This window comes from Scyliorhinus canicula, chromosome 1 (genome assembly GCF_902713615.1).
Source record: "Scyliorhinus canicula chromosome 1, sScyCan1.1, whole genome shotgun sequence".
Lineage (NCBI taxonomy): Eukaryota > Metazoa > Chordata > Chondrichthyes > Carcharhiniformes > Scyliorhinidae > Scyliorhinus > Scyliorhinus canicula.
In genome coordinates, this window is record NC_052146.1 from 42,477,076 (window position 1) to 42,502,385 (window position 25,310).

General features: G+C 46.6%; 1 protein-coding gene across 4 annotated transcripts in view; it reads left to right on the top strand.

Annotated features, from left to right (window-relative positions):
* The first annotated feature begins 214 nt into the window (after nt 1-214).
* The window catches only part of bcl7a (BAF chromatin remodeling complex subunit BCL7A), a 57,348-nt gene continuing 32,252 nt past the window's right edge, over nt 215-25,310 (top strand). Inside the window, exons 1-3 of one of the 4 annotated variants that reach the window (XM_038789790.1) lie at nt 215-409; nt 22,193-22,274; nt 23,597-23,690. In XM_038789790.1, the coding sequence (XP_038645718.1) occupies nt 318-409; nt 22,193-22,274; nt 23,597-23,690 (268 nt within the window). In that variant the 5' untranslated portion in view covers nt 215-317. The remainder of the gene's footprint in view (nt 410-22,192; nt 22,275-23,596; nt 23,691-25,310) is intronic. The other 3 variants (XM_038789796.1, XM_038789806.1, XM_038789815.1) reach the window with 3 other exon arrangements.

The window sequence follows — 25,310 nt, forward strand, 5'->3', positions numbered from 1 at the left end:
TTTTCCATTTAAAACCCCGCAAGAATAATCGGTAACGCGGAGCAAAAACGAGACGGATTTCAAAGTTTAAATGGCACCGGCGGCAACCGGCGAGCGGGTTATCTGGAAGGTTTGCGGCGCGTGGCCGGGGCGGGGCCCGGGGAATGAGATCTCGCGATAGGCGCCGCCTTTGTTCACGGGGCTCTCCTCGCAGCGCGCGCGCCGGGCGAGTACGCAGGCGCAGTTCAGGCGGCGGGGCTCGAGCGTGGGGGGGAAGAGATTGCTTCGCTCGCTTTTGTGTGGCGGCGCTTGGCCTTACGGGCTCTTCACAATTCACCATGTCCGGCAGGTCGGTGCGGGCGGAGACCAGGAGCAGGGCCAAGGATGACATCAAACGGGTTATGGCAGCTATCGAAAAAGTACGGAAATGGTAAGGGGGAGAATAAGGAAACAAAAATGCAATAACAACGGAATGGAATTTTTTTTTAAAAATAGGCCGGTGTTTCCCTCTCGGTGGCTGAAGAGAGATGGTGGTGGGGGAGGGAGAGATAGACTTGGGTCGAAGAGGAATCCAGGCTTTTTAAAGGGGAGGCGGGTGTATTTCCGTCTCCAGCGAGCGGGGAACCGGCGAGAGGGTTCCTCTTGAGGTTTATTTTTTAAAAATGGGTTTGGAAGAAAGAAAAAGACTCCGAAAAAGAGGGCTGAACCCAGAATCCATTTCGCTGCAGTCAGTCACATGAAGCCTGTGCCATTGCTTTGTGTGCCGCCGGCTGCGGCAAGGACAGCGGCCTTTTTATTCGACCTCTGTTCTTCCATCTGCGTTCCCCAGCCCTTCTACATTTTTATTATTGTTGATTTTAAATTTAGCGCTTTGGCTTTAGTGCAGGTCGAGGGCATGGAAGGAAGAGGAAGTGGGGGTGGGGAGGGCAATCTCAAACTAGGTCACAATCGGCCAAATACAAAGTTAAACATTTAACAAATTTAGTCATGAGAAAATACACACACACACGAATAAATATAAAGTTTTTACGCTGCAAATGTTCAATTACGTGATCCGGGCAATGCAAATATTTACATTAATTGAAAAAAATATATATTTTTAACCACAAATAAAATGTTCTTTTCGTGTCAGGCTTTTTTTTTAACGAGTATTATTTTTAGTCAGTTAAAATTTGGCGAAGTTAAAATTTGGCACAGGTAACACATTTAATGCCGTAACCACTTTACAATCAGCTGTTTAGTGTACACAATGACTGCGTCCTATTATTTTCAATTACTTGTAAACATAACCAGAATCCACGTGCTCTATTCACATTGCTGATATCTTTGTGTCCTGACGTGACCTCTTACCCAGATTTCATTTGTGCCGCGGCTTGGAATCACCGTTTGTAAATCCCCCTCTCGACATTAAGATTTACTATGTACATGGCGTTGTAGATGATTAGGATCCTATTATTGGACTTTTAAAATTCCAGCAGTGCTGGCATTTAATGTAAGGGGAATTTTTTTTTAATTCACGACTGCAGGATGTCCCAAAAGCGTTTCACAGCCAATGAAGTGTAGCCATTGTTGTAATGTAAAAAATGTGGCTATTTGTGCACAGCAAGCTCCCACAATGATGTTGATTGAGGTATAAACATTGGCTATTACATTCAGGGTAATTTCAGAACAGTGCCATGATCTTTTATGTCCACTTGAAAGCAGACATAGCCTCACTTTAATGTGTCATTTGAAATAAAGCATTTTTAACAGTGTAGCATTCACTCAAGTGGACTGGAGCGTGAATTTAGATTTTGTGTCCAAGTTTCCGGAGTGGATCTTGATAACCTTCTGATAGGCAAGAGTACTACCAATTGAGCCACAGCTGACATTACCTGTGTCTATCGTGGTGCTAAGCACCAACAACGTGAAAATAAAAATTGCTTATTGTCACGAGTAGGCTTCAATGAAGTTACTGTGAAAAGCCCCTAGTCGCCACATTCCGGCGCCTGTCCGGGGAGGCTGGTACGGGAATCGAACCGTGCTGCTGGCCTGCTTGGTCTGCTTTAAAAGCCAGCGATTTAGCAGAGTGAGCTAAACCAGCCCCAACTTGGGACTGTTAACATAATAAAACATCTTGAAGTGCTTCATGGAATGATATGGAACAGAATTCGACTCAAAGCCAGGTAGGGAGATACCTTGACCAAAAGCTTTGTCAAAGAGGTAAGTTTTAAGCAGTCTGTAAAGGAGGATAGAGGGGTTTAGGAGATTGCCGTAATCCAAATTTGGCCATTGTCATTCATTTTAAACAGAATTTTTTTTTCTGCTAGTTTACTTCCCCTCAAGATTTACAATCTACTCTGGTATTTTGCAATTCTTCATATATGAAACTAAAGTGCATTGATAGGCTATAGATAATAATGAAAAGCAACATGGTCAAGCTTGATCTGATAGAATCTTGCAGCTTTCAGCAAAGCGTCACTAAATAGCCACCGGGAATGGAGCTTTTTTTCTCCTTCCTTGGTGTTGAAGCTGGGGGACCACCAACACACTTCCTGCTGCTGCTGGTCTGAGCTCTGAATAAGTTATACAGGCTCGATGTTAACTGATTTCTCTCTACAGATGCTGCCAGACCTGTTGATTTTCTTCCCAGAATTTTCAGTTTTTATGTCAGATATTAGATTTGTTTACTTTGGGCCGTCATAGAAGCATGGAAACGGGCTTTCGCCCCATGGCTGAAAAAATGCTATTTGATCTAAACTCATCTTTCAGCTCTTGATCCTAAGCCTTGCAGGTAATCACCTGAGGTGCACATCCAGGTCTTTAAAAAAACTATGTTGAGGATTCCTCTCTTTCAGGCAGAGTTTTAGACCCCCACTACTGGCTGGGTGGGAAACATTATTCTTCAACTCTTCAATCCTTCTGCTAATTATTTAAAATCTGTAAATAAACATGTTTGCAAAGATTGGCTCCAGTTTTATCCTTCACTACCTGGCTTTCTCGTGTAGCAGAGGATGGTTGCCTAAAGGTGAAGGTTGGAAACTTATAAATATTTCAGACAAAGACTCACCTTTGTAGTGGTAAGTAAGTTTAAGTTATCAGGATATGATTACCCTCCTTTTTTGGGGGCGTCTGAACCATATGACCAATGGAAGGATGAGATGGATATATGAATGAAAGTAGTGGCCCTATCAAAGAGGAAACAATGTATGGAACAGTACATGGAATACATAGAACAGTGGTTAAAATGTTACATTGATTCACAAAGTAGGATTGATGCATGGTTAAGGAATATAAAAAAAGTACTTAGATTTGGTGTTGACAATACAGTGAGGTCACATACGCTCCCTATTTGTCAAAAATTAAAAATCTTGTTAAAGGATGGCGGTATGGTTGAAGAATACGAGGTGAATAGATTGGTGAGAACTGAAAATCTGTTTTTTTTTAAAGTTGATGTCCTGTGTAAGCCTTCCATTTGCATGTGATTTTGAGATACGTGCCATGGATCTAAAGGTATGGGACAAAGACATAATTTATTCTATATTTGTAAACCTAGATCAGAGACTTTCTGCAATAATATGAGGGGTTATTCTAGACACAATCGTGTAGAAGTGAATATGGCTTGAATTTGGGGCACTAACAAGATTTCTGACTGATAATGAAGGGAAATTGCTAAAGACAAGTTCAGAGATGTTTGAAAACATGAACATTGTGGTTAAAAATATGTCCTTTCAGCAGTTGACTCTGAAAGGAATCGAGCTGTAATGCATGAAATATTAGCTTAAACCAAACTGCAAGTTGACAGCTACCCTCATGTAAAGAATTAACTCCTAATGGTTGGAGTGCCTTGCCCCTATCAATGTCTGGGTAAAGTTGCAATTTGCCTTCTGCACTGTTATTTCCTCCTTTTATAAGGTACTGCACTTGTATGTTTCCCTGCACATTTGAATGCTTTACATTAGAGGTGGCTTTCATCAAAGCTGTGGTGTTAGAAAGTTTGAAGAGGGCATAGTATAAGACTACCTGAGGCAATATAATTCAGGAGATTTGCCATATTATAAAAGGGCGGATCACAGAAAATGGAGAGGTACCTTGCAAGGTCATGATACTGTAGTAACAAAATACTTGTTAAACGTGGTAATCAAACTATTGTGTTTAATCCCCATGACTAACCAATTCATTACAAACTGTTAAATTCTGAGTAGCTGATATTATAGGTAAATATCTTGTATCTCAAGTGGTCATGTTCGGTGATGGTTCTGAGGAGTAGAAAAGTAGATCAAGGGCTGGAGTGAATGATCATGACAAACTGATCAAGGCTAACATATTAAAAGGTCAATTACCCAACATTTGGTCCTTGAGTAACATACTTCAGAGGGTCCCAGTGAATGAAGGGAACAACAATTGTGGGACATGGATGATAGCCAAGAAGTAATATCCACGGACAGGCAGAATGGGATGCAAGAGTGAGCAAAGAAAATGCAGTGCAAGTACGGCTAGTGGGTCCGGAAAGGACTGCCAGAAAACAGTCATGCATTTGGGGGGGGGGGGGCCTTTGATAGTGCAAGAGGACAATCTCACAATGATCATTCTGACTGACTGAGAACATCCAAGTATTTGCCATAGCTTGAATAGATTGCATAATAAAAAAATGTTAGATCAAAACTAAGAGCAGACATCCTCATGGTTGTGAAGTTAGAACGTGTTCCTGGAACTGCCCAGAAAGGCAGCAGCAGTAGCCTGAATGATGCTTCCAGGGAATAGTATTTTTCAGTGAGATCTGTTATGCTGAAATTAGCTATAGTTCAACCAAAAAAACAATCCTGCAATGTTTTATTGATATTGTAAAAGAAAACAACATGGTGTCTTCTTGATGCATGTTTATTCTACATCCCAGAGTGTTGCAAGCGGTAGCTATGAAGATAGTAGATGCACTGGTGATCATCTTCCAAAATGCAATAAATTCTGGAACGGTTCCTGCAGATTGGAAGGTAGAAAATGCCACCCCACTATTTAAGAAGTGATGGAGAGGAGAAATGGAGAACTACAGTCTTGTAGGTTAGCAAATGGGATAGGAGGTAATACAGTAGTCCCCCGTTATACCGCGGGTGTTGGGGTCTAAGACAGCCACCCGCGTTGCATCCGAGCTGCGGATAGCCTACGAAAATTTTGAAAGAGCAACACATGGCCAGATAATGTTCTGCTGCAGGAAAGAATAATTACAAGTGAACCTATCAGGGTAGTTTCAGGTATTGTGGATGTAATAGCCTTCCAATGTAAGAATGGAAGGGCGTTTTAAATAAAAAACATCAAAGTTCTTTCAAGTGTTAAATTTATTAAAAAATACCACTCAAAAATATATACAATAATACATAAAATAGCACTTACTGTTATAAAATAGTCCTGTTGCTCTGTGTATTCTATGAGCCACTTCAGGTGGGTGATGGCATCCGAGTGGCTCTTTGCCCTTCACTCTCAGAAACTGTCTCAACATAAGTTCTCAAACTGTCCTCCTCTTTCTCCCACCGACGGAGGGTTGACTCTGGCACACCAGTCTCTCTGGATAATTTTGCCTTTGTTTCGCCGTTTCTAATACGGTCTATCAAATTTACCTTTACTGTGTAAGACTTGCGCTTAGGCATTTTGTATTTATACGCTTTAATTACAAATCATCGCGGCTATTTATCGCGGCTAATCGGGCTAATCATCGCGGCTAATCGGAATGACAAACAAGCTCACCGGCTTAAAAAGGTGTTGTTTCAAAAAGAGTGAAAAAAGTTGGGGTCCATAAGCACCCCCGCCGTATATCGCGAACCGCGGTATTGCGGGGCGCGGTATAACGGGGACTACTGTATACTGACACAGATTAAGGATTGGCTAACAGGCAGAAAACAGTACAAATAAATAATTTGTTCTCGCATTAGCATGCTGTGGCAACTGGGATACCACAAGGATCAGTATTAGGGGCCCCAGATTTCACACTATATATCCATGATTTGGATGTAGGGACCAAATGTAATATTTCCAAGTTCGTGGATGACAAGCCAAGTGGAAATGTGAATCATGAGGAAGATACAAAGCAGCTTGGAGGGGTTTTGACAGACTTGGTAATTGGGCAGGAACATGGTAGATGGAGAATAACGTTTTTAAAAAAGAGGTTATTTACTTTGGCAGGAGGAATAAATGTGCAAAGTATTTAAATGGTGGGCGATTAGTGTGGATGTACAATGGGACCTGGGTGTCCTTGTTGGCAAGTAGCTGGAAGCTAACGTGCAGGCGCAGCAAACAATTAGGAAGTATGTTAGCTTTTATCGCAAGATGATTTGACTCCAAGGGTAGTGAAGTCTTGCTTCAATTACATATAGAACAATTATGGTCCCTTCACTGTAGGAAGGATATTTTTGCCAAAAGGGGAGTGCAGCAAAGGTTTATCAGACTTGTTCTTGGGATGGTGAGATTGACCTATGAAAGATTTGTGGAAACTGGGTCTGTATTTTCTAGAGTATTGAAGAATGACATATGATCTCATTGAAGCCTATGAGTATTAGATGGGGTAGGTACAGACACGATCTTTCCCCTGGTTGGGGAATGTAGAACCAGAGGGGGCAATTTCAAAATAAGGAAGAACCCACTTAAGACTTAGATGAGGAGAAGCCTTCTTACTCAGAGTTGTGAATCTTTGGAATTCTCTACCCGAGAAGGCTATGGAAGCGAATCATTGAGTAGAGCGTGACAGATTTTTAAATACCAATGACAAAAGGGAAAATGGGGAAAAAGCCATTGCAGTTGCAGAGTAGACTTTATGGGCGTGATCGTATTTCTTATGGGGGGGGGGGGGGGGTTAAGCACTAGCTTTGATAAATGTTTTATTGCATTGTAAGAACATTTAAATTGGGAGTTTGGCTTGTATGGCTTTGAACTGAATTGTTTTTGATATTTAAAAAAAATTCAGAGTAGCCAATTATTTTTCTTTCTTCCAATTAAGGGGCAATTTAACGTGGCCAATCCACCTAACCAGCAGATCTTTGGGTTGTGTGGATGAAACCCATGCAGATATGGGCAGAATGTGCAAACTCCACATGGACAGTGACCCACGGCTGTGGATATTGGGCTTTATTTGCCAAAATTTTAAGTAAGATTCTGTACAAGGGGATGTACTGTGTAATCATTCATTGTATGATAAAGTGGAAGTAAGAAAGATTAGGTTTACCTTGCTAGCTTGAAACAAGCATGGAAGAGAAAGGAGATTTCAAATGGATGAATGTAAATCATCAACGGTCTGAATTTCAAAAATGCATGTATGGAAGAGTAGTTGGCACTCCTAGAGGGGAGAGATATCGCAATGTAAATTCTTTCTACAGAATATGTAGATTTTACACGCAATTTATTTTGAAATTTTGGTTGTACAAAATGGGTTCTACTTTTTAATTAAAGAGGAAGAAATCTGTTAATTGAATAATTATTTAATCATATACAGGTGGTGGGCATTAACTGGGATTCACTTGAGCTCCTATAAAAATAGACTAAAACTATAGCTGTTGGTTGGGTTAGGAGGTTTGTCTACATAAATATCATATTATGTGAGGATTGGCTCCGATTTTAGCCTTCAACTAGCTTTCTGGTATAGAACAGCCATAATCCGTTGTTTCCTGACAGAGGCAAGTTTGAATCCAATGAGCTTCAAGTTTTCTGACCAGTTTGCCATGTGGGACCTTGTCAAAAGCATTGCTAAAAATCTGTGTAGACTACATCAAATGTGCTACCCTCAATTACTCTTATTGTTTGTTACCTACTCAAAATTCAATCAAGTTACATCAAATGTGCTACCCTCAATTACTCTTATTAGCCTACTCAAAATTCAATCAAGTTAGTCAGACATTACCTTCTCATAAATCCATACTGGCAGTCTTTGATTGGCCAAATAAAGAAACGTGGACTACTTTGATTCAATTTTTTTGCAGTAACTTCTCCCTCACTGAGGTTAGACTGATGGTCTATAATTACTCAGGTTATCTTTCCCTCCCTTTTTAAACAATGGTCCAATATTAACACTCTGATATCATGCCTGTAGAATTCTGGAAGCTCACTTAGTGCAATGTGAATCCAGATGGGCACCGAGCAGAATTTCCTGGATTTTAAAAATGAACTCTCATTTCCAAAATTATTTGGACTTTGGTTCCTACAGATTGGAGGGTAGCGAATGTAACCCCGCTATTCAGAAAGGGAGGTAGAGTGAAAACAGTGAATTATAGACAAGTGAGCCTAACGTCGGTAATGGAGAAGTTGCTGGAGTCAATTAGATTTTAAAATTTTTTTAGAATATCCAATTCATTTTTTAAATTAAGGGCCAATTTCAGCATGGGCTAAAAGATATCCTGCACATCTTTTGGGTTGTTGGGGCATGCAAACCCATGCAAACACGGGGAGAACGTGCAAATGTCACATGAACTGTCACCCAGAGCCGGAATCGAACCTGGGATCTTGGCGCCGTGAGGCAACCGTGCTAATTACTTGCACCACCGTGCTGCGCTTGGAGTTAATTGTCAAGGATTTCATAGCACAGCATTTGGAAAGCAGTGGTGTAAAGTCAGCATGTGATTTACAAAAGGAAAATAATGCTTGACGAATTTACTAGAATTCTTTAAAGGTGTAACCAGTAGAGTTGACCAGGGTGAACCGGTGGATGTCGTTTATTTAGACTTTCAGAAGGCTTTTGACAAGGTCTCGCATAGAAGATGAATATGTAAAGTTAAAGTACATGGAATTATGAATATTGATAGAAAGTTGGTTAGCAGGTAGAAAGCACAGTGGTTAGCATGGTTGCTTCACAGCTCCAGGGTCCCAGGTTCGATTACCGCCTTGGGTCATTGTCTGTGATGAGTCTGCATGTTCTCCCCTTGTCCGCGTGGGTTTCCTCCGGTTGCTCTGGTTTCCTCCCACGGTCCAAAGATGTGCAGGTTAGGTGGATTGGCCATGCTAAATTGCCCTTAGTGCCAAAAAGTTTAGGTGCGGTTATGGGGATAGTGTGGGCTTGGGTATGGTACCCTTTCCAAGGGCTGGTGCAAACTCGATGGGTCGAACGGCCTCCTGCACTGTAAATTCTATGAAAAAGTTGGAATAAATTGGTCTTTTTCTGAATGACAGGCAGTGACTAGTGGGGTGCCGCAGGGATCTGTGCTAGGACCCCAACTGTTCACATTATATATTAATTATTTGGATGAGGGAACTAAATGTATTATCTCATTTGCAGATGATAGAAAATTGGGTGGGAGGATGAACTGGGAGAAGGATGCAGAGATGCTTCAGCGGGATTTGGACAGGCTGAGTGACTGGGCACAGCATGGAAGATGCAGTATAATCTGGATAAATGAGAGTTTATCTGCTTTAGTAACAAATAGGAAGGCAGATTATTATTTGAATAGGTGTAAATTGAGGGAGGTGGATACTCAGTGAAGCCTTGGTGTCCTCGTGATCAGTTGCTGAACGTAAGTGTGCAGGTACAGCAGGCAGTAAAGAAGGCAAATGGTATGTTGGCCTTCATAGTGAGAGGATTTGAGTATAGGAATAGAGATGTTTTACTGTAATTGTATAGGGCATTGGTGAAGCATACCTGGAGTATTGTGTGCAGTTTTGGTGTCCTTATCTGAGGAACGATGTTCTTACTATGGAAGCAGTGCAGAAAAGGTTTACCAGGCTGATTCCTGGGATGGTAGGACTGTCATATGAGGAGACACTAAGTCTGTTCGGTTTATATTCATTGGCATTTAGAAGAGTGAGATGGGACCTCATAGGAACTTAATAGAATTTGACATGGTAGATTCAGAAAGAATGTTCCCGATGGGTGTGGGAGGCCAGAGTCAGGGGTCATAGTTTGAGGATAAGGGATAAACCTTTTAGGACTGAGGTGAGGAGAAATTTCTTCACCCAGAGAGTGGTGAATCTGGGGAATTCACTACCACAGAAAGTAGTTGAGGCCAAAACATTGTGAAATTTAGATATAGCTCTTGGGACTAAATGGATAGGGGAGGGGGGATGAGGGCATTGAACTTGATCAGCCTTGATAAATGGCAGAGTAGGCTCGAAGGCCGAATGGCCACCTGCTTCTATTTTCTATGTAGGAAGAGAGAAAAAAGAAAATTACCAACAGTTCAGATTATTCATTGTATCCAGTGCCTTCCACCACACTAGTAAAATTATACATCCAAAGATGGGGCCGGGGGGGATAATGGGATACAGCCACACTTGGCTCAACAGTGCACAACCAATCAACCGGGGGTGGGGGCAGGGGTGGTGGGGCTGCCATTCCGTAGGGCAGGGACTCACTAGGTATTTGGGGGTGCAGGTTGCCCGGGAGTGGGGAAGGCTTTGCAGATACAACATCACTTTGGTGGGGAGAGTGAATGCTGACCCGGCGAGGTGGGATGGTCTCCCTCTGTCACTGGCGGGTCGGGTGCAGGCGGTTAAAATAAACGTGTTGCCGCGATTTCTGTTTGTTTTTCAATGCCTACCGATTTTCCTGCCAAAGTCCTTTTTCAGGGAGATTGAGGGGAGGATTACCTCGTTTATATGGGGAGGGAAGGTGGCCAGAGTGAGGAAGGTGCTGTTACAGAGTGGAAGGCAGGCAGGAGTTTTGGGTATCCCAAACCTTTTTTTATTATAAATGTTTTTATTGGTTTTTTTTGAGCAAGGTATAATTACCGTTATGTACATAGAATAAGAAACATATATATATATATATATACATACACACATTTAGAGGAGAAGGGCACACCCCAACATTAAAAAAAAATACAATAACATATGAAATGGAATAACTGGTGGGGTATTGTGCACCAGCTAGACAGCGGCATCTCTGTACATCTGGCAAAATTACCCACCCCCCATAAGTAGGCGACTGCCTGGGGGGGGGGGGGGGGGGGGGGGGGGGGGCAAGCACACCTTTGGGTGCCGGGGAGGAAATCACAGCGTGCGATATTTGGCTGTGCTGTGTGCTGCTGTCGCCTGCCCTTCCTGGACGGGTCTTGCTGCCGTCCCACGCTCGCCCCCCGCTTCTGCCGCTCCTCCCGTCCTCCATCTCCAGTTTCCTCGTTCCCCGCTCCTGGAGATGTCATGCACGTTTTGGCATCCCGTGTCCTCCCTCCGGCTCCCGCTTCCCTGCCTCCCTCTCCCCAGGTTTAACTGTCTCCCCCCCCCCCCCCCCCCCCCCCCCCGTGGTTCGTCCCTCCCTCCTCCGGTTTAGCCGTTGCCCCCCCCCCTCCCTCCCAGTCCATCTCTCCCCTCCATGCTACCTTCCCCCGACTCCTGACCATTTTCCCCTGATTCTTGGCCACCCGGCTATTCTTCCTCTTGTTCGTTGGCCACAAACAGGTCCCGGAACAGTTGCATGAATGGCTCCCACGTTCTGTGGAAGCCGTCGTCTGACCTTCGGATGGCGAATTTGATTTTCTCCATTTGGAGAGATTCCGAGAGGTCAGACAGCCAGTCTGCAGCTCTGGGTCGTGCTGCTGACCGCCAGCCACTCAGGATTCTACGGCGGGTGATCAGGGAGGCAAAGGCAAGGGCGTCCGCCCTCCTCCCCAGGAATAGATCTAGCTGGTCTGAAACCCCGAAGACTGCCACTATCGGGCATGGCTCCACCCTCACCCCCACCACTTTGGACATAGCCTCGAAGAAGGCTGTCCAGTACTCCACAAGTCTGGGGCAAGACCAGAACATTTGGGCGTGGTTGGGTGGGCCTCTTTGGCACCGTTCACATCTGTCCTCCACCTCCGGGAAGAACCTACTCATAAGGGTTCTTGTTAAGTGGGCTCTATGTAGCACTTTTAGTTGCGTCAGGCTGAGCCTTGTACACGTGGCGGTGGAGTTGACCCTATGCAGTGCCTCGCTCCAGAGTCCCCACCCTATCTCAATCCCCAGGTCGTCCTCCCATTTCTTTCTTGTTGCGTCCAGTACGGTGTCGGCCCTTTCTACCAGTCGGTCATACATGTCGCTACAGTTCCCTTTATCTAGGATACTTGCATCCAGTAGGTCTTCCAGTAGTGTCTGTCGTGGCGGTTGTGGGTACGTCCTTGTCTCCTATCGTAAGAAGTTTTTGAGCTGCAGATACCGTAGCTCGTTACCCCTGGCTAGCCGAAATTTCTCTGTCAGTTCGTCCAGTGTTGCGATCCTGCCGTCCGTGTATAGGTCCCTGACTGTCAGTGTCCCTCCGTCCTGCCTCCACCTTTTGAAGGTGGTGTCGGTCAGTGCTGGTGTGAACCTATGGTTGTTGCAGATGGGAGCCTTGTCCGACGTTTTGGTCAGGCCAAATTGCTGCCGCAGTTGGTTCCAGGATTGGAGGGTGGCTGTCACCACTGGGCTGCTGGAGTGTTCTTTGGGTGGGGATGGGAGTGCTGCCATGGCGAGGGCCTGGAGGGAGGTCCCCACGCAGGAGGCCTTCTCTGCGCGCACCCACTCGGCCTCTGGCTCCTGGATCCATCCCCTTACTTGCTCGGCTGTTGCCACCCAGTGGTAGAATTGTAGGTTTGGGAGGGCTAGCCCCCCCCCCCCCGGATTTTGTTTTTTGTAGGACCTTCTTTGTTTGTCCAGCGCTTTGAAAAAGGCCTTGGGGATGTAGATCGGAATGGATCTAAACAGGAAGAGGAACCTGGGCAGTACGTTCATTTTGATCGTCTGAACTCTCCCCGCGAGGGAGAGTGGGAGAGTATTCCATCTTTGCAGGTCCTTTTTTACTTCCTCCGTCAGACTGGTGAGGTTCCATTTGTGGATCCCTTTCCAGCCGTGGGCTATTTGGTAGCGGAATTTGTGTCGGGCTTGTTTGAACGGCAGCCCCTTTAGTGCTGCCCCCCCACCCCCCTTGCGGGTGTACTGGGAAGGGCAGCACAGTAGCATAGTGGGGGCAGCACAGTAGCATAGTGGTTAGCATCAATGCTTCACAGCTCCAGGGTCCCAGGTTTGGTTCCCGGCTGGGTCACTGTCTGTGCGGAGTCTGCACGTCCTCCCCGTGTGTGCGTGGGTTTCCTCCGGGTGCTCCGGTTTCCTCCCACAGTCCAAAGATGTGCGGGTTAGGTGGATTGGCCATGCTAAATTGCCCGTAGTGTTCTAATAAGTAAGGTTAAGGGGGTGTTGTTGGGTTACGGGTATAGGGTGGATACGTGAGTTTGAGTGGGGTGATCATTGCTCGGCACAACATCGAGGGCCGAAGGGCCTGTTCTGTGCTGTACTGTTCTAAATCTAAATTCTAAATCTAAATCTCGCTTTTGCTCATGTTGAGTTTGTAGCCCGCGAAGGCTCCAAACTCTTTCAGGAGCACAATGATACCGTCCATGCTGCTCTGTGGGTCCGAGATGTAGAGGAGCAGGTCATCTGCATAGAGTGAGACTCTGTGCTCTCTGCCTCCCCTTCGGATCCCCCTCCAGTTTTTTGCTGCCCTGAGCGCGATTGCTAGTGCGAACAGCAGTGGGGACAGTGGACATCCTTGTCTGGTGCCCCTGTGCAGCTGGAAGTATTGGGAGTTGGTATTGTTGGTCCGTACGCTCGCCATGGGAGCGTTGTATAGGAGCTTTACCCAAGCGGTGAACCCTGTTCCAAGCCCGAACCGCTCCAGTACCTCTGAGGTATTTCCATTCGACTCTGTCGAAGGCCTTTTCTTCGTCCAGGGAGACAATCACCTCTTGTGTTCTCTCCCCGGAGGGGGTCATTATCACGTTCAGCAGGCGCCTGATGTTCGAGGTAAGCTGTCTACCTTTGACGAAGCCCGTCTGGTCCTCTGTGACCACCTCGGGTACACAGTCTTCTAGCCTTTTGGCTAGGATTTTGACGTCTGCGTTCAGCAGAGATATGGGTCTGTATGACCCACATTCCGTTGGGTCTTTGTCTTTCTTAGGTATCAGCGAGATCGAGGCCTGTGCTAACGTGGGTGGCAGTGTGCCCCTAGCTAGCGAGTCTGTGAACATCTCCCGCAGGTGCGGGGCCAGCGCTGTCGCAAATGTTTTGTAGAAGTCTGCTGGGAATCCGTCCGGTCCCGGCGCCTTCCCCGTCTGCATGGAGCTAATGCTGTCCATGATCTCTCCCAGTGCTAGTGGTGCTTCCAGGTCCCGTTTTCTGCCCTCTCCCACGACTGGTATGTCCAGTCCATCAAGGAACCGGTTCATCCCAGCCTTCCCCGTTGGGGGCTCTGAGGTGTACAGCTCTTGGTAGAAGGCCTTGAAGGTTTTGTTAATCCTCTCTGGTTCTGTTTCCAACATGCCTCTGGTACCCCTGATTTGCGCAATTTCTCTGGTGGCTCCCTGCTTTCTCAGCTGGTGTGCCAACAGGCGGCTGGCTTTGTGTTCGTACAGGGTCCCGCGCGCCTGGCGGAGTTGGTGCACTGCTTTCCTGGTGGAGAGCAGATCAAAGTTCCTTTGTAGTTCTTTCCTCTCCTCCCGGAGCTCTATGGTCGGGGCCTCGGAGTATTTACGGTCTACCTCCAGTATGGAGCCGACCAGCTTCTGCCTAGCCACCCTTTCCTCCCTATCACTTTGCGCTTTGAAGGCAATGATTTCCCCTCTTAGTACGGCCTTTAGCGCTTCCCAGAACGTGGAGGGTGAGACCTCCCCGTTTTGGTTGTTCTCCTTGTACTCTGCTATGGCCGACACTATCCTTTCGCTGAAGGCCTTGTCAGCTAGTAAGGCACCGTCCAACCTTCATGCTGGGCCCTTCCCGTCTCTAGCCGCACGTCCATGTAATGTGGAGCGTGGTCTGATATCTCAATTGCGCAGTACTCCACTTTGTCTATCCCTGGAAGCACCGTTTTCCCCACCACAAATAAGTCAATTCTGGTGTACACGTTGTGTACTGGGGAGAAGAAGGAGAATTCTTTCTCCCCCGGTGGGCGAACCTCCAGGGATCCACTGCTCCCATCTGCTCCATAAAGTGACTGAGTTCCCTTGCCATGCTTGAGGTTTTCCCCGTTTTGGGGTTTGATCTGTCCGTCTTTGGATCCTGTACACAGTTGAAGTCTCCCCCCCCCCCCCATCCCCCATGATTAGTTAATGCGTCGCTATGTCTGGGATTTATGCCATGGTCTTTCTGATGAAACTTGTGTCGTCCCAGTTGGGCGCGTACACGTTGACTAGAACTACCATATTCGGTGTGTCGGATCAGCCAGGGTTGGAAACGGGTGCAGAGGCAGATATCATAGCCTTTGCCTTGTTGATCGCCCAAAGGCAGTTCCTGCTGGGATGGAGAGCGGCCTCTCCACCCTGTGCCCTGGTGTGGCGAGGGGACCTGTTGGAATACTTGACCCTTGAGAAGGTTAAGTTCAAACTGAGGGGAAGCTCGGAGGGGTTCTACAAGTCATGGGCACTATTTATTATGCACTTTCAAGAACTGGATAACATCGAGCATTAGTTGGGGGGGAAGGGTGGGTAGGGGAGGGGGCTGTGTATGTTGAAGATGGCTTCCTTGATTCCTTTTTTATTCTTTGTCATTTGTAAATGTTAACATGCGGGCTGATGTCTGGCATGGTGGGAGGATGGGATCGTACTGTTATGGGGTGGTTTGAGATATTTGTTGTTGGTTATTGATTGTTGTTGGGTGTAAATTCGGGAGAAAAATTGTGAAAAAAGAGGAGAATAAAAATATTTAAAAAAAACAGTGCACAACCAAGTTCATAGAATAGCAGTAACAGCCACAGAATGTATGGAAAACCTTGCAGGATTTCAGTAGACAAAGTGCAGCCCAGAACTTTAAGATAAGGTCCTTAACTTTGTGTAATGTATCCAATTTAGCTCAAACCAAAAATTCCATTGGCATATATTCCAGAATTTTATGCCAATACCAAATTGAAGGGGGCTTGTCACTAACACATGACCAAAGCAAAGGCCTATTTTGACCCTGAGAAAACCACCTATTTGGAGATACAAGCCGATGGCTTTTATACAGATCTCATGCAGAAAGATCAGTTACCCATTAATCATTGATGCCAAGCAGGTGGCTTGTGCTTGAAGAGCAATGTTATTAGAAAACAGGGAAACACTCAATCACATGGGGTGTCATGTGTCCATCTGGTATAGAAGCAAATTTGATGTAATAACTGACCATAGACCACTAGTAAGGTTGTTCAACAATCCACAGCAATCCACCCATTTCAATAGAGCATTGGATACTCAGACTTCCAAGAGTATCAGTTTGCATTGAGTATCAGCTAGACAAGCTAACCGGGGAGGGGAGGGGGAGGGGGAGGGAAGAGGGAGGGAAGAGGGAGGGGAGAGGGAGGGGGAGGGGAAGGGGAGGGGAAGGGGAAGGGAAGGGAAGGGGAGGGGAGAGGAGGAGGGGAGGGGTGGATCCATGGAGATTTGGGCTGCCAAGGGTGAAGGAGTTCTTTTTCTACTCGCACGTGCATAAAGTGTACTCCCGGATTGATTTCTTTATTCTGAGCAGGGCTTTATTGACGCGGCGGGGGGGGGAGACTCCGGCAATCACAATCTCAGACCATGCTCCGCACTGGGTTGACCTGCAGTTTAGTAAAGACAGTAAACAGCGCCCGCACTGGAGGTTAGATGTGGGACTTTTAGCTGATGAAGGGGTGTGCGAGTGGCTGAGGAAATGTATTCGGAACTACCTGCAGGTCAACGACCCGGGGAAAATTTCAGCAGCGGTGGTCTGGGAAGCACCGAAGACGGTGGTTAGAGGGGAGGTGATCTCGATACGGGCCCACCGAGAAGGTGGACAGGGCAGAGACGGACCTACTGGTAAAGGAGATGCTACAGATCGATAGGAGGTATGTGGTGACCCCAGAAGCAGGGCTTTTAAGGGAACGACGGAGGCTACAGGCGGTTTGCCTTGTTAAACACGGAGGGCGGTGGAGCAGCTGAGAAAGGTGAGGGGGGGCGATCTATAAGCATGGAGAGAAGGCTAGCAGAATGCTTGCACAGAAGCTTAGAAAGAGGGAGGCAGCCAGGGAGACAGGGAAAGTAAATGACGGAGATGGGAACCTGGTTGGAGATTCAACAGCGGTGAATAAGATGTTTAAGGATTTTTACAGTAGGCTGTATGGGTCGGAGCCCCCAACGGGGCCGAAGGGGATGAGGCACTTCTTAGGGGGGCTGAATTTCCCAAAGGTGGACTGGGAGCTGGTAGAAGGGCTGGGGCCCCGATTGGGTTGGAAGAGATAGGGGAGGGTCTAAAGGCCATGCAGTCGGGTAAAGCCCCGGGGCCAGATGGGTACCCAATGGAGTTCTATAAAAAGCTCTCTGGGATATTGGGGCCGGTGTTGACGAGGATGTTCAATGAGGCAAGGGAGTAAGCGGTGCTGCCCCCGACGATGTCACAGGCCATGATTTCGCTGACCCTGAAGTGGGACAAGAACCCGGAGCTGTGTGGGTCCTACAGGCCGATATCCTTTTTGAATGTGGGTGCCAAAGTGCTGGCCAACATTTTGTCCTCCAGATTGAGGATTGTGTTCCGGACATTATTGAGGAGGACCAGACGGGGTTTAAGGGTAGGCAGCCGGTGGCCAATGTAAGAAGGCTATTAAACGTGTTCACGATGCCCCCCGGAATGTAGGGAGGTGGACTTACTGGTCGCAATGGTCGCAGAAAAGGCTTTTGATTGGGAGAATGGGAATATCTGTGGGAGGTACTGGGATGGTTCGGATTTGGGCAGGGCTTTATTGACTGGGTCAGGTTGCTGTATCAGGCTCCTGTGGCAAGCGTATGGACGAATAGGACAGCATCGGAGTACTTTAGACTGCACCGGGGGAATGAGACAGGGATGCTGACTGCACCAGGGGAACGAGACAGGGATGCCCCCTCTCCCCACTGTTGTTCGTGCTAGCTATAGAACCGTTGGCAATTGCACAGAGCGTCTAGGGGCTGGTCCGGGGGGGGGGGGGGGGGGGGGGGTTGTTGTTGTGGAGAACAGAGTCTCGCTCTGTGCAAATGACCTGCTTCTGTATGTATTGGACCAAATGGAGAGGATGGATGAAATCATGAGGATTCTAGGGGAATTTTGCCGGTTTCCGGTATATAAACTAATTGTGGGGTAAAGTGGGACGTTTGCGGTCCAGGCCTGGGGACATGAGTGGCAATTGGGGGAGCTACCATTTAGATTAGTGGGGGGGGAAGCTTTTAGGTATCTAGGCATCCAAGTGGCGCGGGAATGGGACCGGCTACATAAATTCAATCTGGCCCGACTAGTAGACCAAATGAAGGCTGATTTTCGCTTCCGTTATCACTATCTGGGAGGATGCAGTGAAGATGACGGTCCTCCCGAGATATCTGTTTGTATTTCAGTGTCTCCCCATTTTTGCTCCGCAGTCCTTTTTTTAAACGGGTCAACAGTGATCACTGGCTTTGTTTGGATGGGCAAGTAGAGCAAGGAAGGTAATGCTTGAGCGGAGTCGGGGAGAGGGTGGGCTGGCGCTGCCAAATTTTAGTAACTATTACTGGGCGGCGAATATAGGAATGATCAGGTGGTGGGGGGAGGGTCGACATGAGAGCGTATGGGGGCGGCTTAATGCAGGGCACCAGTTTGGGGGTGTTGGTAACTGCGCCTCTGCCGTTCCCGCTGGCACGGAACTCCACCAGCCCCGTGGTGGTGGCGGCCCTGAGAGTCTGGGGGCAATGGAGGAGACATGTGGGAGCAGATGGAGCATCGGCCTGGTCCCCAATCTGTAATAGCCACCGGTTTGCCCCGGGAAGTATGGATGGGGGGTTCCGGGTATGGCAGAGAGCAGGGATTTAGAGGATTGGGAATATGTTTATAGAGGGAAGCTTTCAGAGTATGAGGGTGCTGGAGGAAGAGTTTGGGTTGGCGAGGGGAAACAAATTCAGGTACCTGCAGGTGCGGGACTTCCTAAATAGACAGGTGTCAACATTTCCGGCCCTACCACCAAGGGGGATTCAGGACAGGGTAGTTTCCAGAGGGTGGGTGGGAGAGGGGAGCGTCTCCTACATTTATAAGGAAGTTATGGGGCCAGAGGAGATGCAGACCGAGGAGCTGAAGCGCAAGTGGGAGGAGGAGCTATCGTTTAGTTTAGAGTAGGGGGTCAGTAAAAGTGGGACCTGTAAGGGAGGGAGACGTCTTTTGCACTATGTTTATAGATTCATATACATTGTTTATTTTGTTGTTGCTATACCAAAAATACCTCAATAAAATGTTTATTAAAAAAACAGAAGAATATGCCAAAGAATGTTGTTGCCCGAACATAATCCTTTTTGACCCCACTGAATCTGAGGGATCTGATGTCGCTCAGTCTTAGTTGACTGTACCCATCATATTGTTGGGGAAAGAGATTACATTGAGTAGATTCAGCGGGCAGCCAATTTCCTCTAGCTTAAATAGCTCACTTCTCACATGGTCTAATTCCTTGGTGGGATTGATGGAGGCAGTATATAATGGTCCCCTTGTTCACATTTCTCTTGCAGGTGTCAGACTGAAGACCATGTCAATTGTAGTTCTTCCAGTTCTGAAGGCAGAACTGAGATTTGTGGTATCTGGTTCAGCAGGATCTGCAAAGGGAAACACTGGCAAACATGTTGATGCTCAGCAGGGTAATGCCTCTATAGTAGTTGCAATCGCTGCAGTAACCTTGTACGTGGTCACAAATCATTGCATCTCTTACATTCTAGGGCACTGCCCCCTCCAACAGCGACAGAAATTTCTGCAGATGTTCCATGAATGTTGTTTTCCTGTGCTTGATTTACAGTGGCTTAGCATCAGCACCTGGAGCATTGCCTATGGCAAGTGAGTCAATGGCATTGCTGAGTTCTTTGTGGATTTGATATAAAACTATGCCATGGCAGGCAGACTTTGTGTGGTCTCCAGCGTTGCTTCGGTGACACTAGATTGCAAAAATACTGTCTGAAGGTTGTATTAAAATAAATTTCCATATGATAGCGTTGGTTTTGTTGCTTAGAATTGATCTGGAGTGACTGGGCGTGATTCAACTAATTGGGAACAAAGTCCCAGAGCAAGCCCATTTAACTGTGTGTTTCCCAGTACTCTAAATGCATGGCTAGTTGTATAAGGGGCCTCAGTGGGGAACGGGTGGCCTAGGCGGCACACAGCCTCGTTTTGTACACTGAGGAGCTTCGCGACCCCCCCTCATCTTGGCGTGCATCTTGGCAGCCTCAGGCTGGCACCCAGATGGCACTACCAAGGTACCACCCTGCCCAAAGGGCATGCAACTGAGGGCCTCTGATCCCCTGGGAGACCCCCGCGAGTGCTGTTCCGTCTGGTCCCTGGTTGTGGGGACCAGTTCTGAGCGGTGCTCGCCCAGGTCTCCTGGATGAAGGGGGTGAATCCCAACATCTCGGGTACCTTGGGAATCTGCACATTGAAGTGTGACTAGCTGTCTCACTCTAATATGCAGATTTGCCAAAATGTGATGCCACAAACAATGGGCAGGGTTTACATCGTAATATCTCGATGGTGTTGGATCTCGTGAGGAGTTGTGAGCCGGGTCGATTCCCAGAGGGGTATCTCCTGGCTTCTAACTGCCATGCTACATTGTGACGGGCTGTTTTTCAGGCGCAGTGTGGCCATTTGAACAAGAGTAGAATTTTAAAATTTGAGATTTTGGCGAGCAGGATTAATTTAGGTCAGCAAGTCCAGGAATCATTACATGTGACTGGAATAGGTGCAGCAACGATTGACATAGAAATAAGTTATCAAGAAAGCGGGGATGTTAGGTATAGTGTTTAAGTCAATTATGTTTCATTATTTGCTTCTAATTTTTGTACTCTTGCGCTCTTGTTGCTTGTTTGTTATTGTGTAAAAACATTAGCATCAGTGATATAATCTTGATGTGATACATTTTAGTGGAAGATGAGCAATGCTGAGGTATGACGAAGGACTGTGTGAGGTCCGATGCTTACCTCCGGTTTGAAACAACTCAAAGATTGCTAACATTCAACCTGAGAAGGGTGTAGAGATGGTGGCGAGAGTATGGAATTTGTGATAGAAGCTGGAGGAAGATGTGATTGATTTAATATTGGTAGCAACCAGTCTGGCATCAAGCCAGGTTGTTAGAAAGTTAGAACTAGGTGTTGTTAGCATAGATGCCGAAACAGACCATGTGGAAAAGACCTTGGAAAAAGAGGCAGCATCCTTTTAACCGTCATATCTCAAATGCCTCTACATAAATTGCTCAGCTAAGAAAACTTGGCAAAGGTTCCCTTTTTTTTAAGCTTCACAATTTTTTTGCATTAATGGAAAATTTACTTGGAACATAGAACATATAGTGCAGAAGGAGGCTACTCGGCCCATTGAGTCTGCACCAACCCACTTAAGCCATCACTTCCACCCCATCCCTGTGACCCAATAACCCCATCTAACCTTTTTTGGTCACCAAGGGCAATTTATCATGGCCAATCCACCTAACCTGCATGTCTTTGGACTGTGGGAGGAAACCGGAGCATCCGGAGGAAACCCACGCAGACACGGGGCGATCATGCAAACTCTGCACAGACAGTGACCCAGCGGTGAATCGAACCTGGGACCCTAGCGCTGTGAAGCCACAGTGCTATCCACTTGTGCTACCATGCTGCCCAACTTGTGTATCTTTACATGCTTTCCAAGGTAATAGTCAAGAGCAATAACTGCATATTCTATCACTGTGTGGTGTTGAGGTCGAGGAATGTGGTTTGCCACATCCCCCACACTGAGCTAGGCTTGATTTCCTGATTGCAGCTACGGCAGTGATGGGAAATGGAGAATGGAATTACTATCAATTATTTTATGTATGTCCTTTAATAGGGAAAGTTTGACAGTAAGCAAGAAATAACTTGCATTTATAAAATTCTGAGCACTCAGCAAATGAAGCACTTTTTAAAAGTACAGTCCCCGTTGTAATATCGGGAAATGTGTAAACGACATTGTAGACAGGGTTCCACAACCAGCATGGAGATAACCAACAAAAGCAGGTATAACTGGTTGAGAATTGTTGAACTGAAGATTGGGAGAACTCCCTTGTGCTTCGTTAGTAGCGTTATGTGATCCTTTACATCCACTGACAGGAAATGGGGGCCTCTGGTTAATGTTTTATCCAAAAGACTTTGTACACTTCTTCCGAATCTCCTCAAACTTATGTCTGCTTTTATCGACAGTTGTATGCAATACCATCTGAACCAGAGTTTGGAGTTCTTATGGAAATAAATACAAGTTGAAACTGCTTTTACACAAAACAATTAAAATATATAGTGGTGTGGTATCCTTTATTATATTTTAAATCTGTTCATTTCCCGAAATGCAGGGAGAAGAAATGGGTAACTGTTGGTGACACATCTCTCAGGATCTACAAATGGGTGCCTGTAACGGAACCTAAAGTTGATGACGTAAGTTGCTGTTTGGCAGTCAAGTGAATTGGGGTATAGTGGAGCATCAAATTAAACCCCCCCCTCCTTCCTCGAGCTGCTCTAGCATGTCCGACACCTCAAAGATCACCACCAGTGGACACGGCTCCATCCTGATCCCCACGATTCCTGACATGGTCTCAAAGAATGCAGGTCAAAACTCAACCAGCTTTGGGCAGGACCAGAACATGAGGGAGTGGTTCGCTGGCAGCACTCTCATCTATCCTCCACCCCAGGGAGGGACCCACTCGTGCGCTTTGGTTAGGTGTGCTCTATGCACCATCGTAAATTGTATTGTGCCATGTCTGGCACAAGAGGAGGTGGAATCAACTCTGTTGAGTATATTACTCCAAAGCCCACCTCCTAGCTCGAGGCCCAATTCTTTCTCGCACCTCTCCTTTGTCTCATCCAACGACGCCCTTCTTCCAGCAGCCTCCCGTTTTATGTCTGAGATCTTTCCCTCTCCCAACTCATCATGCAATAACATTCTGCCCAGTACGGTGTGCTTTGGCAACTGAGGGATCAAGGGGACCTCCTTGTAAAGAAAGTCCCATATCTGGAGGTATCTAAACTCGCTCCTTTTCGGGAGTTGAAATTTTTCCGTCAGCTCCTCCAGACCTACAAACCTTTCGTCCACGTACATGTCCCGAAACCTCAGCACCCCCTCACCCCTCTTCCAAGTTTTGTAGGTAGTATCCATTCCTGCCAGAATACATCTTTGCATCTCTGTTGCAAATAGATGCCGAGGCAGACATGCTCTCAACCTGAAGTGGTGATGAATTGGTTCCAGACTTTCAGTGATACTACCATCTCCGGGCTTGTCAAGTATCTGGCAAGGGAGAATGGGGGAGAGGCAGCAGCCAGTGCCTGCTAGGATGTCCCGGCACACTCTGCTTCCTCCATCTACACCCAATCCGCCACCAGCTCCCCAAGCCAACCCCGCACCCTTCCCGTGTTTGGTCGGGGTCTACAAATGTCTGTGGCTGTTGAGTTCCAATGTCTCTTCTTTTGCATATGATCTTGTTTTATGGTTCACCATGGTGGGTCTTGTGTCTGGACACCTGTGGTTTCCATCATTGTGCACTTTATTGTAATACCTGACCAAATTTCCCATCAAGCAATCTGGTTTGGCTATGGCTACACCTGTACCATATTGACTGCAACAGTTCAAAAAAACAGCTCACCATCACCACCTCAAGGGCAATTGGGGATGTACAATAAAAATGCTGGCTGAGCCAGCAATGCCCATGTCCCATCAAAGAATAAAAAATCATTAACCGTCCAATGTTTTTTGTTTGGTCCAGAAGAATAAGAAAAAAAAGGGGAAAGGTGACAAGTGTGGCTCTGAAGTGACGACTCCAGAAAACAGCTCCTCACCAGGCATGATGGATATTCAAGGTAGGTGTATTCCATGTGCTTGTAGATTGTAGACAATTTTCAGAATGGCATATTTTATTTCACTTGTTACTTCTATTTAATTTCAAAATAATTTTGCTTACCTGGGCATATTAAGGTGCACAATTCAGCTATTCTGACCTGTTGGAATATTAAATATAAAACTGAGTTGTAAACATACCTCTCGTGATGTTCAGTTATAAGTTCTGATGGTTCATGAAGTTAATAGAAACTCTTCCTTTTTTATAGCTCAGAGGTTTCTTAACAGTTGTAAAATATTGGAAAAGTCAATTGGGTAAATTTCTCCCATTATATTTTAGTAAACCTGTTTTAGATTTGGCACTGGCTAAAATCTTATAAATAATACAGTTCAAGTGGTTTTCTGGGAAAAGATTGGGAAATAGTCATGTAGAAGCAAATAGCATGGTGCATGTTTTTTTAAATTAACATTTTATCGAGGTATTTTTTGGTATAGTAACAACAAAATAAACAATATACATGAAACCATAAACATAGTGCAAACGCCATTTACCTTTCGTACAGGTCCGACCCCTCCCCCGTCTGCTGACGATTAATTTTCTGCAAAGAAGTCGATGAACGGTTGCCACCTCCGGGTGAACCCTAACAGTGACCCTCTCAAGGAAACTTGATTTTCTCCAAACAGAAAGCTAGCCATGTCCGATAGCCAGGTTTCCGACTTCGGGGGCTTTGAGTCCCTTCATGCTAATAGTGTCCGTCTCCGGACTACCAGGGAAGCAAAAGCCAGAACGTCTGCCTCTTTCTCCTCTTGGATTCCTGGGTCTTCTGACACCCTGAAAATTGCCCACTCTGGACTCAGCGCCACCCTTCTTTTAACACCGTGGACATTACGTCTGCAAACCCCTGCCAAAATCCCCTACGCTTTTGACATGTCCAAAACGTGGAGACATGGTTCACTGGTCCTCCCGCGCATTTTGCACACCTGTCCTCCACCCCAAAGAATCTGCTCATCCGGACCACTGTCATGTGAGCCCGATGAACAACCTTAAATTGAGCCTGGAACATGTCGCGGACGCGTTGGCTCTACTCAACGCGTCTGCCCATAGACCATCCTCTATCTCACTTCCCAGCTCCTCCTCCCACTTGTGCTTCAGCTCCTCGGTCTGTGTCTCCTCTGACCTCATAAGCTCCTTATAAATGTCCGAGACGCTCCCTTCTCCTACCCACCCTCTGGAACCTACCCTGTCCTGAATCCCCCTTAGCGGTAGGAGAGGGAAGGTTGACACCTGTTTATGAAGGAAGTCCCGCACCTGCAGATACCTGAATTTGTTTCCCCTCGCCAACCCAAAGATTTCCTCCAATGCCCTCATACATGGAAAGCTCTCCCCTATGAACATATCCCCCATCCTCTCAATCCCCGCTCTCCGCCATAACTCCCCGTCCATAGTCCCCGGGGCAAACCAGTGATGATCACAGATTGGAGTCCAGACCGATGCTCCCACATGCCACCTCCACTGGCCCCAAACTCTCAGGGCTGCCACCACCACTGGACTAGTGGAGTACCGTGCCGGCGGGAACGGCAGAGGTGCAGTTACCAACGCCCCCTGACTGATGCCCTTGCATGAAGCCACCTCCATACGCACC